General features: G+C 38.1%; 1 protein-coding gene across 1 annotated transcript; it reads left to right on the plus strand.

Annotated features, from left to right (window-relative positions):
- The first annotated feature begins 874 nt into the window (after nt 1–874).
- Nucleotides 875–13,049, plus strand: LOC149300537 (dual specificity protein phosphatase CDC14B-like). Its single transcript, XM_089485080.1, has 12 exons — nt 875–966; nt 1,563–1,638; nt 3,053–3,145; nt 3,845–3,921; nt 4,802–4,868; nt 6,021–6,083; nt 6,199–6,286; nt 6,711–6,941; nt 7,373–7,511; nt 8,298–8,457; nt 8,992–9,095; nt 12,938–13,049. The coding sequence occupies exons 2-12, from the start codon at nt 1,597–1,599 to the stop codon at nt 13,047–13,049; spliced, it is 1,176 nt and encodes a 391-aa protein (XP_089341206.1). The 5' UTR covers nt 875–966; nt 1,563–1,596.
- The last annotated feature ends 562 nt before the right edge of the window (nt 13,050–13,611 follow it).

The raw sequence follows: 13,611 nt of genomic DNA on the forward strand, positions 1-13,611 counted from the left end.
TCTATTGAGTAAACATTAGCCACGTTAACCACACGGTGTTCCATTTTCCAAAGCTCTGTACATTACATAATAAATGACAAGTAATTTGGGATCTCGGTGTTGTATAGAATAATACGTATGAAAGATCTGTGGTTCTTGCGTACATTGTATTCAGCTTAATGAAGGCACACATTTCTCTTGTCCCTGCCAACTTGTTGGACTGGAGCCTTTGGAGTAATCAGAAGACCACATCAAGCCATGTGCATAGGTCTGTTACCCAGACAGTATTATAGCATCGGACCAGTAAATATTGCACTCGGGGCCAGTGATTTAATATGTTCCATCTGCGTCAACCCCCAACGTTTTTAATATTACATGCTTGCTTAGAATATGAAAACTAGCGAGCTTGACATATAAACCGCCTCCTCGGCAGCTTGAATATCTGGTCTTGATGTTTTTAAAAAGGTGTGGTAGTAATCCATTTAAAACCTTGTCATGTACTAGGGACATATAATGTTATTTATCATACATACATATTGATAAGTTTCACGATACATGTTTTGTTTTTTTTTATTAAACTGCATTCCCAGTTGAATGGCCATGCAGGCCAGTAATCCAAAATGCTGCTGGGGAAGTAGATATGTTTTAAGCATATTTTTTTTCTTTTCACGGAAAAATGCTATATTTGTAAAGGCGCTGGTACCTTAAATGAAACCACAATGTAAGCTAAGATTTGTATGAAAAGAGGAACAGTCCAAACTAAAATAAAGAAAAAAACACCCAAACACTAATAAACAAACCTATGCCAAGAATTAAACATATAATTTTTTATAATATTGTATCGCTCCTGAGTATTTGTTATGCGTTAAGCATGTTTCCTAAACATTGTCTTTCAGATCGTCTCTATTTTGCCATTCTCTGCTCCAAACCAAAAACCTCTTCGAACGTCCACTACTTCTCCATCGATGATGAGCTTGTATATGAAAAGTAGGTTGAAAAACATTTCGGTATCTGATGAGCATTTTACAAGCATTTGTGTTGGTTAATTTAAAGTGGATCTGTCATACTTTCCCAAATATGTTAAACTGCTAAAGATTGGGAGGCACAGCCCTGCACATGTACAGATGGCGGAGGGTGTGATATCACTACAGCAACACAGGAAGTCTGTCAGGATGGAAGTTTGTTGTCATCAGCCATCATCTGCCATGATCCCATCTCCCCATGTCCTTGTAAGCCTTCATAGTAAACGCTGCTGCTTTTTTTCCTCTGTGAGTTACGAGGGTATGGGGAACTCGTGTACTTGGCAGAAAATATAACCAATTTGCTTTAATGATGGAAGATGGGGGTTGAAAATTGATTTGGACCCCCTCTTGTAATGAAAATCTAATGTCTAATATAAGAGCTTCTTCTAGATAATAAAATGTTATTTGAATGCAAGTAATAAGCCTAATTTCAGTGTTTTTGGGGTAAAACTTCCCATTAAGTAGTATTGTGTAGTATATTTGTTTACTATTTTATACATGCAAAAAAACCAAAGGATTCAGAGTCCCTGTTTTGTAACAGTTGCTTATTTTGTCTTTTAGCTTCTATTCAGATTTTGGACCTCTTAACCTGGCCATGTTGTATAGATACTGCGACAAGCTTAATAAAAAGATGAAGGTTAGTGGCGTCAGCGGGATGTTTGTTAATAAAAGTCACCGTAAAAATATCACTTCTGATGATGTTACATGTACCTTTTTGATGCTATGATCAAAGAAGCTAACCTTTCTGATAACTGTCATCCATAACTGAAGTCTGTACATGGATTTATTTATAAAAGTCTTTGAATATGATTAGTTTCCTTCGAACTATAAAAGTCTTTATAACGGTAAAGACCACAGTAGGGTTAATAACAAAAGTGTGCTTGGAAATACCCAGGCCCGATCTCTTCTGTTAGTTGGGTTAAACATTTTTTTTTCTTAATATGAACCCCAAGATAGTGGGCCCAGTCATCGCAACAGTAAGAATTACACAAATGTTTGGGAAATTAGACATTTAAAGTAGCAACAAAAATAGACACTAATTTAATGATGCTTGTCAGGGTTGCCATAGCAACCTATACACTAAACTTAAAAAAAAAACAAAAAAAACAAACAAACATGGTAATTCCAGCATCTGCAGAGCATTTAATGTTTAGTTAGTCATTGCCGGATAAGTGTTTGGCGTCCAGTAGTCGCAGCCCTTACATTTTTACTGCATTTTCGTTTGGTGTTATATCGGTCGCTATGGCTACGTGACTCCCTGATGCATCAACTTTTTAATTTCTCCTCTTTTCCCTTTGATCACACACTTCCTGTATTATTACAAACATTTTTTTTTTTACAACACCCAGTGTTTTGGCATATACTCATCGCTAAAATAAATACATTGACAGAGTACAGTAACAAGTGATGAGCATTTTGATATCTGTTATTTCTCCTTTACTTCTGCAGCACACCGGGTCATGAGCTACTTTGCACCCTAAAAACATTTGCATACATCTAGAAAGCACGCAATGTTTAATATGTGTATTGATCCTCACAGAGTTCACCCTTAACACACCGTTCGAGTTGGTCATGTCACCATATGGTATAGTTGCATTGCTATGGTGATAACACAACTTCTCAAACTTTGCACCAAAATGCACAACACCCACTGAACCAAACACTGTATTTAACGGCCCATCCTTCTAGCTGTTGTTGCTTTTCGACTGTTATTAGTGTAACAGCTTTTTGCAGTACGTTTTTCCCCCTAATATGTTCCTTTTTTTTTTCTTCTTCTTCTTTCAAACTTTACTGGTATAATATTGACGTTTAACTTTTTATCTTGAACTCATTAGTAACTTGCTTTATATATATATATATATATATATATATATATATATATATATATATATATATATATATATATATATATATATATAAAAAATCAATAACTTTTTTCCTATGCTGCCTTTCAGTTTCTGTTTAGTGGATTTAAAGTCCTGACTCAGGTTACCATTTTACCATTCAACGTTTCTCTATTTCTAACCTTTTTTTTTTTTTTTTTTTTTCAGTCCTTTTCATTGACCAAGAAGAAAATCGTCCATTACACCAGCTGTGACCCGAAAAAGCAAGCTAATGCGGCCTTTCTGATGGGAAGCTATGCTGTGAGTACTTCTTGCTATTGTGTCTGGTAACTGCTGGTTTCCCTATGGGAATGTTCACTGTTACTTAATAATGAGTCAAAAAGGAAGTTGGAGCCCAAAATAAGAATTATTTTCCTGCCTCTAGTCATTATTAATATTAATTATTTACAGCTACAGCCTCCTATTCCTAATTTAATCTGACTTGATGGGAGGTGAATACATGTTAATTAGCGTATAACGTTTAAACATTTGCTTATTCTATGGCTGTTTTACTGTGACTCTTTAGGTGTGTTAGATAGAGGGGGATTAGTCGGCTAGGATTTAATCAAAAAGCTCCCTTAGACAAAAGAGTTGACATGTCTGCTCGTTTCCTAGCCTAGCTGTGAAGTCCCATGGCTGATGTCTAAATCCTAAAAGTTACCAAAGACTATATATAAATTTATATTGGTCCCAGGCAACCCCTACAACCATTTGTTCCTGTCTCTATAAATGTATGTGAGCATTAATGTGTATGTATACGTGTATGTGAGCAGGGCCAAGGAAGGTTTTGAGGTTTTTACAGCAGACTAAAGGGGTCGGATGCTATTGGGTTTTTATTAGGTAAAGAAGCACCCTGTAGTCATGGTGAGGTATGGGAGATCTACAACTTTGGCCAGTCTCCATTTGGCTAGTATTACTACAGTATTGGCAAGTTTTAATGAAATTAATTCTTGTGTTTAGGTGATCTATTTGCGTAAATACCCTGACGAGGTGTACTGGCTTTTACAAGCAGTGAACGTAAACTACCTTCCATTTAGGTAAGTACCGACCATTAAGCTTGGACGGCTGATATGGATTTTGTGTGCCAGTATCTTCCTGATGTTTCATCTTCTATATTGGTGGAACTAACAGAGGTTTTTACTTTGAGTACCGCGCAGTTAAATTTGAGCCAATTATGTGTTCATGCACTGAATACATTGTTGGATATTCTACATTGCATGTCCTAGAAGATTGTAGATACTTCCCCATGAACTCTGCTGATTTGGCCAAGCTCCACCGCTTTTTATTATGGTCCTCCTATACATCATCAGTTCCACCACCAGAAGTCCGTTGGTATAAGAAGAAGTCTTTTGGTCACTTCTGATATGTTTTTTCCACAAGCAATTAAAATAGCATGATTTTATTAAAGTACGTGCAAGACCACCTACCTGTAGCAAGGCTCTGTAAAATAAACATCTTACCATTTTATAAAGGCGTTTACAACAACCCACCTCAACCCCAGGCCACATCATGTATAAAAGTGATTCTGTGCAAAGTTTGGAAATTGGCCCAATCAACCGGAACATTCTATTGATCGGCACGATAAGACACATTTTGAAACTTTTCATACATAAGCAACATATCTTGTACAGTAAATCTTGGCTCTTTACCTTTTTATATATATATACTGTGTATTTTTAATTGTTTTCCATCTGGTGGTAAAGTGCTTCACCATAGAAACGGTTATATTGAATTTACACAACATATAATTTTTGTTGTTCGTAATTGTATATGGTGTTTGCTTAGTTTCATTTAAAAAAAAAAAAATTATAAAAAAATATATATATATATATTCGTAGGCTTTCTGTAAAAGTAAACCTGTAACACAATTAAAATACTAAATGTTTTGTTTGTTTTTCTTCTTCTTCTTCTTCCCAGGGATGCTTCTTTTGGTACATGTGCTTTTTGTGTGACACTACTTGACTGCTTCCATGCTGTGCACAAGGTGAGATGTCAGACCCATCACATTTCCTGCAGCGATAACGATGCCAAAGCGTGAACGGGCAAATCTGTCAAGTCGCATTGTTTTAATAGGCCTTTTTTTGAGGCTCATTGAAACGTTTTAGCAGGGTCACAATATTTAGCCTTAACAGAGCCGACAGTGCGGCACGAGCTGGTAATTAACACAATATCCTATTATGGAGTCTGTAGGGGCAGGTTGGCAAGCTATAAAACATCGTTCATATGAGCCACCTCGATGTGTTAACCACTTTCTAAAATCTTTTACCTTCAACTTATTCTTCTACTCCAGTGTCCTTTTAATTAAATTAAATTCAAATAATTTTTTTTTCTCTGTATGTAGTAATGTAGTCCAGCATTGAAGAAAACTGGTTTTATTTTGCTCTCTCCCATTTGATCTGTCGCCTGAAGACAGATCACATGATAATTTAGGTGATATTTTTTTATTTAATATTTTTCCCCCTCTGCTTAACCAGGAGAAACTGAGCTGACCATTTATATCAGTGCTAAAGAAGCCCTGTTTATTCAATGAAATCCTTTCCTACCGCAGACTTTTGTTAGTATCCTTATGGGGGATCTAAGCCCCAACCTATGTATTGTGTAGCCCAAGGCAGCAAGGAGTAAGGATGTTTGTCTAGTAGAATGGGCTAACAAGCCTAAAACAAATACAAACGTTCTAAAAACCTTGAAACCCACCTGGCTGTGTGCATAAGGGTATAAGACGCAACAGCTAGATTAAAAATGTGTATCTGTTACAAAGAAATTTCCCCTATGTAAAATTAAAATAGGGAGCAAAACATCAGTTTAGTTTCTTATCACCATAATTCTTGATGTTTGTATATTGGTTCTGATTTATTGCTCCAATACTTGTAAGCTTTATGAGTCGTGCTATGCTTTTTACAGCTAACGAGATCTAGGAATGGGAGGAAGTTGGATGGACCCCATAGGGCATCTTTAGCTTTCCCAGGGATGGTGCTAATGCATTATTGCTTGCCACTTATGGTATAAAAATGTATACTGTTTTTTTTTTTCTACTTTAATGTATGCATCGGTGTAGTCAGAAAACACACAAATGTTTTCTTTGATATATAGTACAGTGTTTCGGAACCTACATATATTTTTATTCTATTGTTTCTAGGCCTTAAGGTACGGCTTCTTCAATTTTGAATCATTTGATGTTGAGGAATACCAACATTATGAGGTTAGTGTTGTCAAACGTAAAATGTTTACGTCCTCATGAGTACTAGCAGTAGATTGTGCTGCAGGTGGCAAATTGTATTCCTGTTTGTTTTAACAAGAAGCTTTTATTTCCACAGAGAGCAGAAAACGGCGACTTCAACTGGATCATACCAGGAAAATTTTTAGCTTTTAGTGGGCCGCATCACAGGAGTAAAATCGAAAGTGGTACGTCCTTCAAAATGTCAGCTTGTATAGTAGAACGTGTATGTGTAGAACGTGTTGTGATTGGCAATTCTAGTTGGAGCCCATGTTTTTAAGGGCATATTGGCCAAGCAAGTTGGACGCAGTCTGAGTGACCGTATCTTGTAACCAAACCCACCCTTCTCCATACTTCCTCAGTTTCCCTTTTCTGCTGTTTTTGAACCTTTCATATGAACTATTACATAACACAACACTGGTTGGTGCAAAAGGTAGGGTATAAAGAGTAATTTGTTATCATGTACATTTTAAGAGTGTACAGTCTGTTTTGGGCAGAGTGCAGTGAAAACCCACAAACGGTTTTTGTGATAGGCGAGAGAGTAAGTTATGTCTTGCAGAAACATTCAATGGAATATGTAATTAACCTATTTATTTTTTTCTGACCCCTCAGGTTACCCCAGCCATGCTCCTGAAGCTTACTTCCCTTACTTTCGAAAACATCATATGACCACCATCATTCGCCTCAACAAGAAGATGTATGAAGCAAAGAGATTTACAGAGGCTGGTTTTGAGCACCATGACCTATTCTTTGCTGATGGAACTACACCAAATGATACCATCGTGAAAAAATTCCTCGACATTTGTGAGAATGCAGGTGGTGCAGTTGCCGTGCATTGCAAAGGTATGTGGGCAGGATTCATGTACATACATTTACGTTGCACGCTACATGGAAAACAAGGACATTTCTGGCTGTGCTAACTTAATTGTGGAAGGGTTTTCTGGTGATCAATTAGCCTTTTAAACTTAAACTTGGATTAGTGACACAACCTGCCATTGGAACACAGGAGTGATGGCTGCTGATAAAGGACCTCTGTACGCCCATAGAGATACTCTATAAAAAAAATTCCCAGCCACAATACTCATTTACAACATTAGCCATGTCTGCGCTGTATTTCTGATATATTTCATGTTATTTTAATAAGAAAGGTTCTTGGTTTTGAAAGAAAAGCAAATTTTGTCCGAGTGACCCCAAACTTTTGACTGGTAGTTTACGGTTTGCCATTGTAATGGTTTCGGTCCTATTTGAGCGTTTTGTATTTCTGTGTCTTCCAGCTGGCCTGGGTCGGACAGGCACCCTCATAGGGTGTTACATCATGAAGCATTACAAAATGACGGCCGCTGAGACCATAGCATGGATGCGGATATGCAGACCCGGCTCAGTCATCGGGCCTCAGCAACAGTTCATGGCAGAGTAAGTGATGGAGCAGGGTGTACGCAGTGTGTAAATAAGTGTGGTTGTGTGTATGAATGCACGCACATGACATTGTATGTTTTATTTGTTTTTGTTTTTTATGGTTAATTTGTTTTGACTGCTCTGACAGCTTTTTTCCACACTCTATTTTTACAATCCCTCGTAATATCCTTTTTTGGAATAGAATACTCTGTTTGTTTGTCTTTAGGGCATCTCAATCTCAAGATGATTATTTCGTTGTTTGTCATTCCTGGCACGAGTAAGGGATTTGTGTGATTTTAAACGTTTTGTAACATGGTGTGGGCTGATGGATGATCTTTTTTTTTATATGTATGTGTATATTTATATGTGTATATACTTTGCACAGAAAAGTTAACTGGATTTATATAAACATCTGTAGCTTGTTTTGTTATTTTAGTAGACTTCTCTGACATTTAAATGAGAACTTAGCTAGGATCACAAAGTTCAGTACAACAAAAATAATTTTCAGGTTTAACTGATACCATAGCAGCTCGCTTGAAACATATAAGAATAGTCTTAAAACAGGTTTCATTAGAATTGTCACATGTTGATGTAACTTCAACATACCACTGCACAAAGGAGTCAATTCATAGAAGATGTGTAGAATGAGAGCTTCAGCACGAGGAGGCTGGGCAGTTCACCTTTCTGGCACAGGAGGGGTTAAGCTACATTGTTCCTTTTTTGTGATGGTGTGTAGTTGGTTAATGTAAGGCCAATCCATAGACCGTGTGACATCTGATTATCTCGATATCCGATTTCTGATAGCAAGCAAATGAGCCTGTGGAACGAAGGGGACGTTTACCGCAAAAAGCTAAGGGAGCAGAATAACAGGAACACTGTGGCCGTTTCCTTCATCCTTTCGGGAGTAGATGACATTTCGATTGACGATAAGAAAAACACATCTGGCAAGGAAGACCTAGAACTGGTAAACTCTTTTTTTGAGTGTCTCTGTGTTGGCTCTACGTTCCTCATCCAAGCCTTTCCTGATGTCGGAATTTAGTTCCGCCTAATATTACCAGAACTTGAAAATATCGACCTATATTTCTAACACATACAGCTACTTGGACTTTAAAACTTTAAATCTTATAATATTTCTTATACAGGCAGTCTTGTATTGGGAAGTAGAGGGGTGTCACAAGCCTTTTGTTTCACTTACTTTCTTATAATACTTTCCCTCTGCAGGACCATGAAGGTATTAGATGTAATCTGCTGGGAATTGGGACGACAGTTTTATGTTCACTTGTTTTCATGTGGGTGGTGTGATGGAACCATAAAACCAGATGTTATTTATAGTGGGAATTAAACAACGATCATAAATTTTGTTTAGTGGACATGTAACTTGTCTGTTTTAAGGAGTGTATTTAATTGGCCTCCAGCAGCAAACCTTTTTAGATACTTTCTCGTTTTTTTTTTTTTTTTTGTTTTGTTAATATCCATATTAAACTTAATTATTCAACAGTATAGTGATGATGAAGACGACTCAAGCAATCTAACACAGGGAGATAAGCTTCGTGCCTTGAAAAGTAAAAGACACACTCGAGCGTCAACTGCATCTCCATTGTCGTAAGTCAGCAAAGGTTTTTTTATTTTAATTCTAGTATATGTATTAACAATCTATTTGACGATTTATTTATTTTACATTTAAATGAAGTATTATGATATGAAAGGAGTTGTTTTCAAGCAGAGTTCTTATTCCTTTGGATCTTTGAGCCCTTTAAGATTTCTAAGTATCTATATTAAAACAAACAAAAAAAAAAAAATTAATGAAATCTTGGTGTAACACCAGGCTTATCACCCAGCTGGCAATAGCTTGTTTCTTTTGAAGGCAGCAAATACCGTATTTGCTCGATTATAAGACGACCCTGATTATAAGACGACCCCCCAAAATCTGAATATTAACTTAGGAAAAAAAGAAAAAGCCTGAATATAAGACGACCCTAAAGGAAAAAAGTTTTACCAGTAAATGTTAATTCATGTAAACTATTTTTTTAAATAAAAGCTATGATTGAGAAAAATATTTTTTTTGTTTTTATTTCCTTGTATTTTCCAACCTGTCCCCCAGTTACGCACATCTGCCCCCAGGCTTGCCACACCAATATGGCACTGTGGCCCATGATATGCCTTTTAACCCTCTATATGCCACTGTGCCCCATGGTATGCCTTTTGACCCCCTATGTGCCACTCTGCCTCCAGAAATGCCTTATACCCCTATATCCCATTCTGGCATTTAGGGGGTTAAAATGCATATTATGGGGCAGAGTGGCATATAGGGAGGTATAAGGCATTCCAGGAGGCAGTGGCATTAAGGGAGTTAAAAGGCATTGTATAGAGCACTCTATAAGGCATTTCAGGAGGCAGAGTGCTCTATTAAATGCCCCCTTAACGCCACTCTGCTTCCTGAAATGCCTTATAACTCCCTATATGCCACTCTGCCCCATAATATGCCTTTTAACCCCCTAAGTGCCAGAGTGGCATATAGGGGTATAAGGCATTCCAGAAATGCCCTATGTCCCCCATTTAACACACACACGCACACACACTTACCGGTGCTTCCAAATTCCTGCTGTATTGCCGGGGCAGCGGGTTGACGTCTCCTTCCGCTGCAGCCGGAAGGAGGTGGAGTTGGCAGCGGGGGGTTGTCTGCGTCCGTCGCGGATACCTTTCCCGGCTGTCAGAGATCAGAGTTCCGGCACCTGTGCGGGGAACTCTGATTTCTGACAGTCGGGGAAGGTATCCGCGACGGACGCAGACAACCCCCGCTGCTAGCCACACCTCCTTCCGGCTGCAGCGGACGTTGTCTACGCGGATCGCGTAGACGTCAACCCGCTGCCCCGGCAATACAGCAGGAAGCACCGGTAAGTAAGTGTGGGGGGGGGGAGACAGGAGGATCCAGGTCCCCTGCAGCGGTGCGGGGGATCTGGATCTTAGTCTCATAATCAGACCTCTATTTGAGGTCTGATTAGAAGACGACCCCGATTAGAAGACGAGGGGTATTTTTCAGAGCATTTGCTCTGAAAAAAACCTCGTCTTATAATCGAGCAAATACGGTATATGGATTTCTAAAGCTTAAAGCCACACATACATAGCACATCAGTAAATGTTACTAAACTTTTAATGCATAAAGTCAGTTGTTTCTGAAATATTTCAAAGAAGTTCAATTTTAAGCACTCCTTATATGCAAATGAAACTGCGTGCGATTTTTATTTTTGTTTTTCCGTGTTGGTCTAACTTGCTGCTCGTGTGTTGGACTAACTCCTCTATGGCGAACAAATGGTTGTATTGCAAGCATTGCTGATTATATGGAACATTATTTTTCCTCGTGATACTTTCCTCCAAGTCCTTTGACTTGATGTAACATGCAGTATAATTGTACTTAAAGGAGTAGCTGTCACATCTGAGATACAACCATAACTAAATCCGGTATTGAAAGTCTAATTAAAAATAACAAAACCAATAATGCTCCATTTTGTATTCCCCTGCTGTGATAGAACATCTGCTTCCACCAAAGGTATAGCCAGGGCATTTTAGCAAATTCTTCATTTCCTATGATCCACGGTTGAGGGTTGATGACCTCAGGTCGGCGGTTGTCATTAGTAATCATATTGGATGACTTTGGAGAATTGGTAACCCTTTTGGTGTTGATTTTTGACTGCTCTACTGTTTTCATGAGTTGGGCTTGTTGAGTGGCACAGAAGATGGCCTTGGTGGGAGCTGGTATTTCCAATTCTGAACTTCCTAACTGACAGCAAATTTACCCCATGGATTGTCAGTCATTCGCTGAGTAAAGTTTGTAGAGGTGGACCAAAATGACGCATCGTAACTTTACTTATAGAGATTGTTCTAATTAAGTTGCAGCAAATGGCTGCCACAGTATTTAAGCCCTTACCAATATGTTCAGTAACAAACGAAAACCAAGCCATTTTATTTAACCAGATAGTGACCGATCAGGGTTTGGTCAGTGAATGGAGACCCGCTTTTCCATAATGGAATATAGTATTTCAAATGAAGCATGTTCCTCTTATGTCCATGCCAACACGTAATTTACATTTTGTTTAGAGGTGCTCTACAAGAGGGCCCTTGTTAATGGTTTTTTTACCCAAACGTGTTTTTGTGAACACCTTTTTATGGTGTGTCACTTTAAGTCGCTGCAACTGCTTCATTTCACTATTGTGAAAGTATTTTCGCAAGAATCGGTATTCGTTTTGGTCTAGTTGCTCTCGGTATGAAGCCTCATTTTACCTATATCATGCTTTGCGTGTGTAAAATAAATCCGCTATAGAATTATAATGAACTGTTTTAGTGGGCAATTTACTTTATCTATATACTTTGTTGCACGTGTGTTGTTTTTACAACACACGTGTCTACTTGGGCTGTCTCACACAATGTCACACATTCAGAGAAATAACTTTTTGGGGTAGTATGTTCAATTTGCACATAATTTTCTTTAAAACATGAATTTACATTTATCAGTATTGTATTCTGTCTAAAGATATGTTTTAAATGGTCACAGCCCTGCTTGTAGAGAGGTCTGTTTTTGTGGAATATGACGGCTTCATGTAACCATGGAAGATGTTCTTTTTGCTTTAATGTACAGCAGGACTCAACAAAGCCCAAGTGACCATAGAGACTAGGAATGGTATTCTGGCCACTAGGGCTGGTACTACACTGATGCAGAATACCTTTTGCTCCTGTGTGCTGCCAGGAGGTGGGAGCTTGGCAGGGTGACATCTTGTGACCCGGCTGGTGCGGTAGCTTGTGCATTTTGTTTCTGGCTCTGCAGTGAAGCCCTGGTATATGTATAAATGTGCTCTGTGTATAGCCTTACGGTGGGACTCAAGCACGGCCTTTAACTTTTGTACTGCTGCATGTCAGTTCTGCTTTTCAGTACAGGGAAGTGGAACTAGCCTTGTTTGCATTTCATAGCCAAACACTGTATCGAGTACACTTGTACTCCTGAGTATATATGAAAACAAGTATCTTGGAAGGCCTTGCGTTAATACGTAGGGATAGTTACGTGGTACAATACCTGCTACGTTCCTTTTTTCCTAGCATATTTTATGGTCACCTGGATGGCGCTGCTTATTGTTTCTCATGATATGATGTTTTATGTTACTGACTTAACATAAGTGTTATGCGCTTCTTGCAAATTTATATATATTATGTATTTTGTTTTTTCCTGATCACTTGTTTTTGTTTTGACCTTACTTGCTTTTCCTAAAACTAGTAAATGTTGGTAGTTTTTCTGCATTAATATTTTTGCCTGTGCTTGTGTGACACGCGATTGTGAAGCGCTGCATGATATCCAGACCATCAAGTTTTTCTGCTATACACACCCAAGCCCTGCTTCTCCATTATTTGTGCTTTTTTTTTTTCTTTTTTTTTTTTCATCTTTTCCATTTTTTTAGATGGGTCCTAGCTATTCTGATCTCTACATTGTGTGGCATTGTCACCTGGTGGATTGTTTGTGGCTCCCCCCTGCCTTTCGTGCTATTCTGTCTAGATGATTTAAGAACCTAGTAGCCTTCAGGACCATGGCATATTGCCAGTGTAAGTGTTGCGTTCTGTTCCTTGTCTGTCTATGCATGATGCTGTATGCCCCTTCAGCGTTGTTCACATGTCTCTGCCTATTTAGCTTTGTAGATATGTGTTCATATACTCTTTCTTGCATGATTAATCCTACATGTATGTCGTGAATTTGTGTGTATAATATATATGTATGCATCTTGTAATTCTGTATAATAATTTAATAAAACAAACAGGGTTTGTGTGTGATATTACCTAGAAGTGCTATTGACATATCTAACATTTCAGATTTATTGGCAAATAAGTTACTCTTAGGTTTCATTGACATCTTTGCTTATATTTTGAGATGCATTTGTTAACATTTGATTTCCCTGAATAAGGGACAGAATACAGTTCAGCCATATATGCGCAGGATGGTACTCTGTTGCTACCTGTATGTGTCTATAAATTGCTATAAAAGGGATGGGGCCTAGTGGTCTTAAGTAACATAGTAACATAGTTCATAAGGTTGAAAAAAGACCAAAGTCCATCAAGTTCAACCTATATACATATTGTG

Source organism: Sceloporus occidentalis, unplaced genomic scaffold, assembly GCF_023333645.1.
Source record: "Sceloporus occidentalis isolate IW3139 unplaced genomic scaffold, rSceOcc1.0.p SCAF_24, whole genome shotgun sequence".
Taxonomy (NCBI): Eukaryota; Metazoa; Chordata; class Lepidosauria; order Squamata; family Phrynosomatidae; genus Sceloporus; species Sceloporus occidentalis.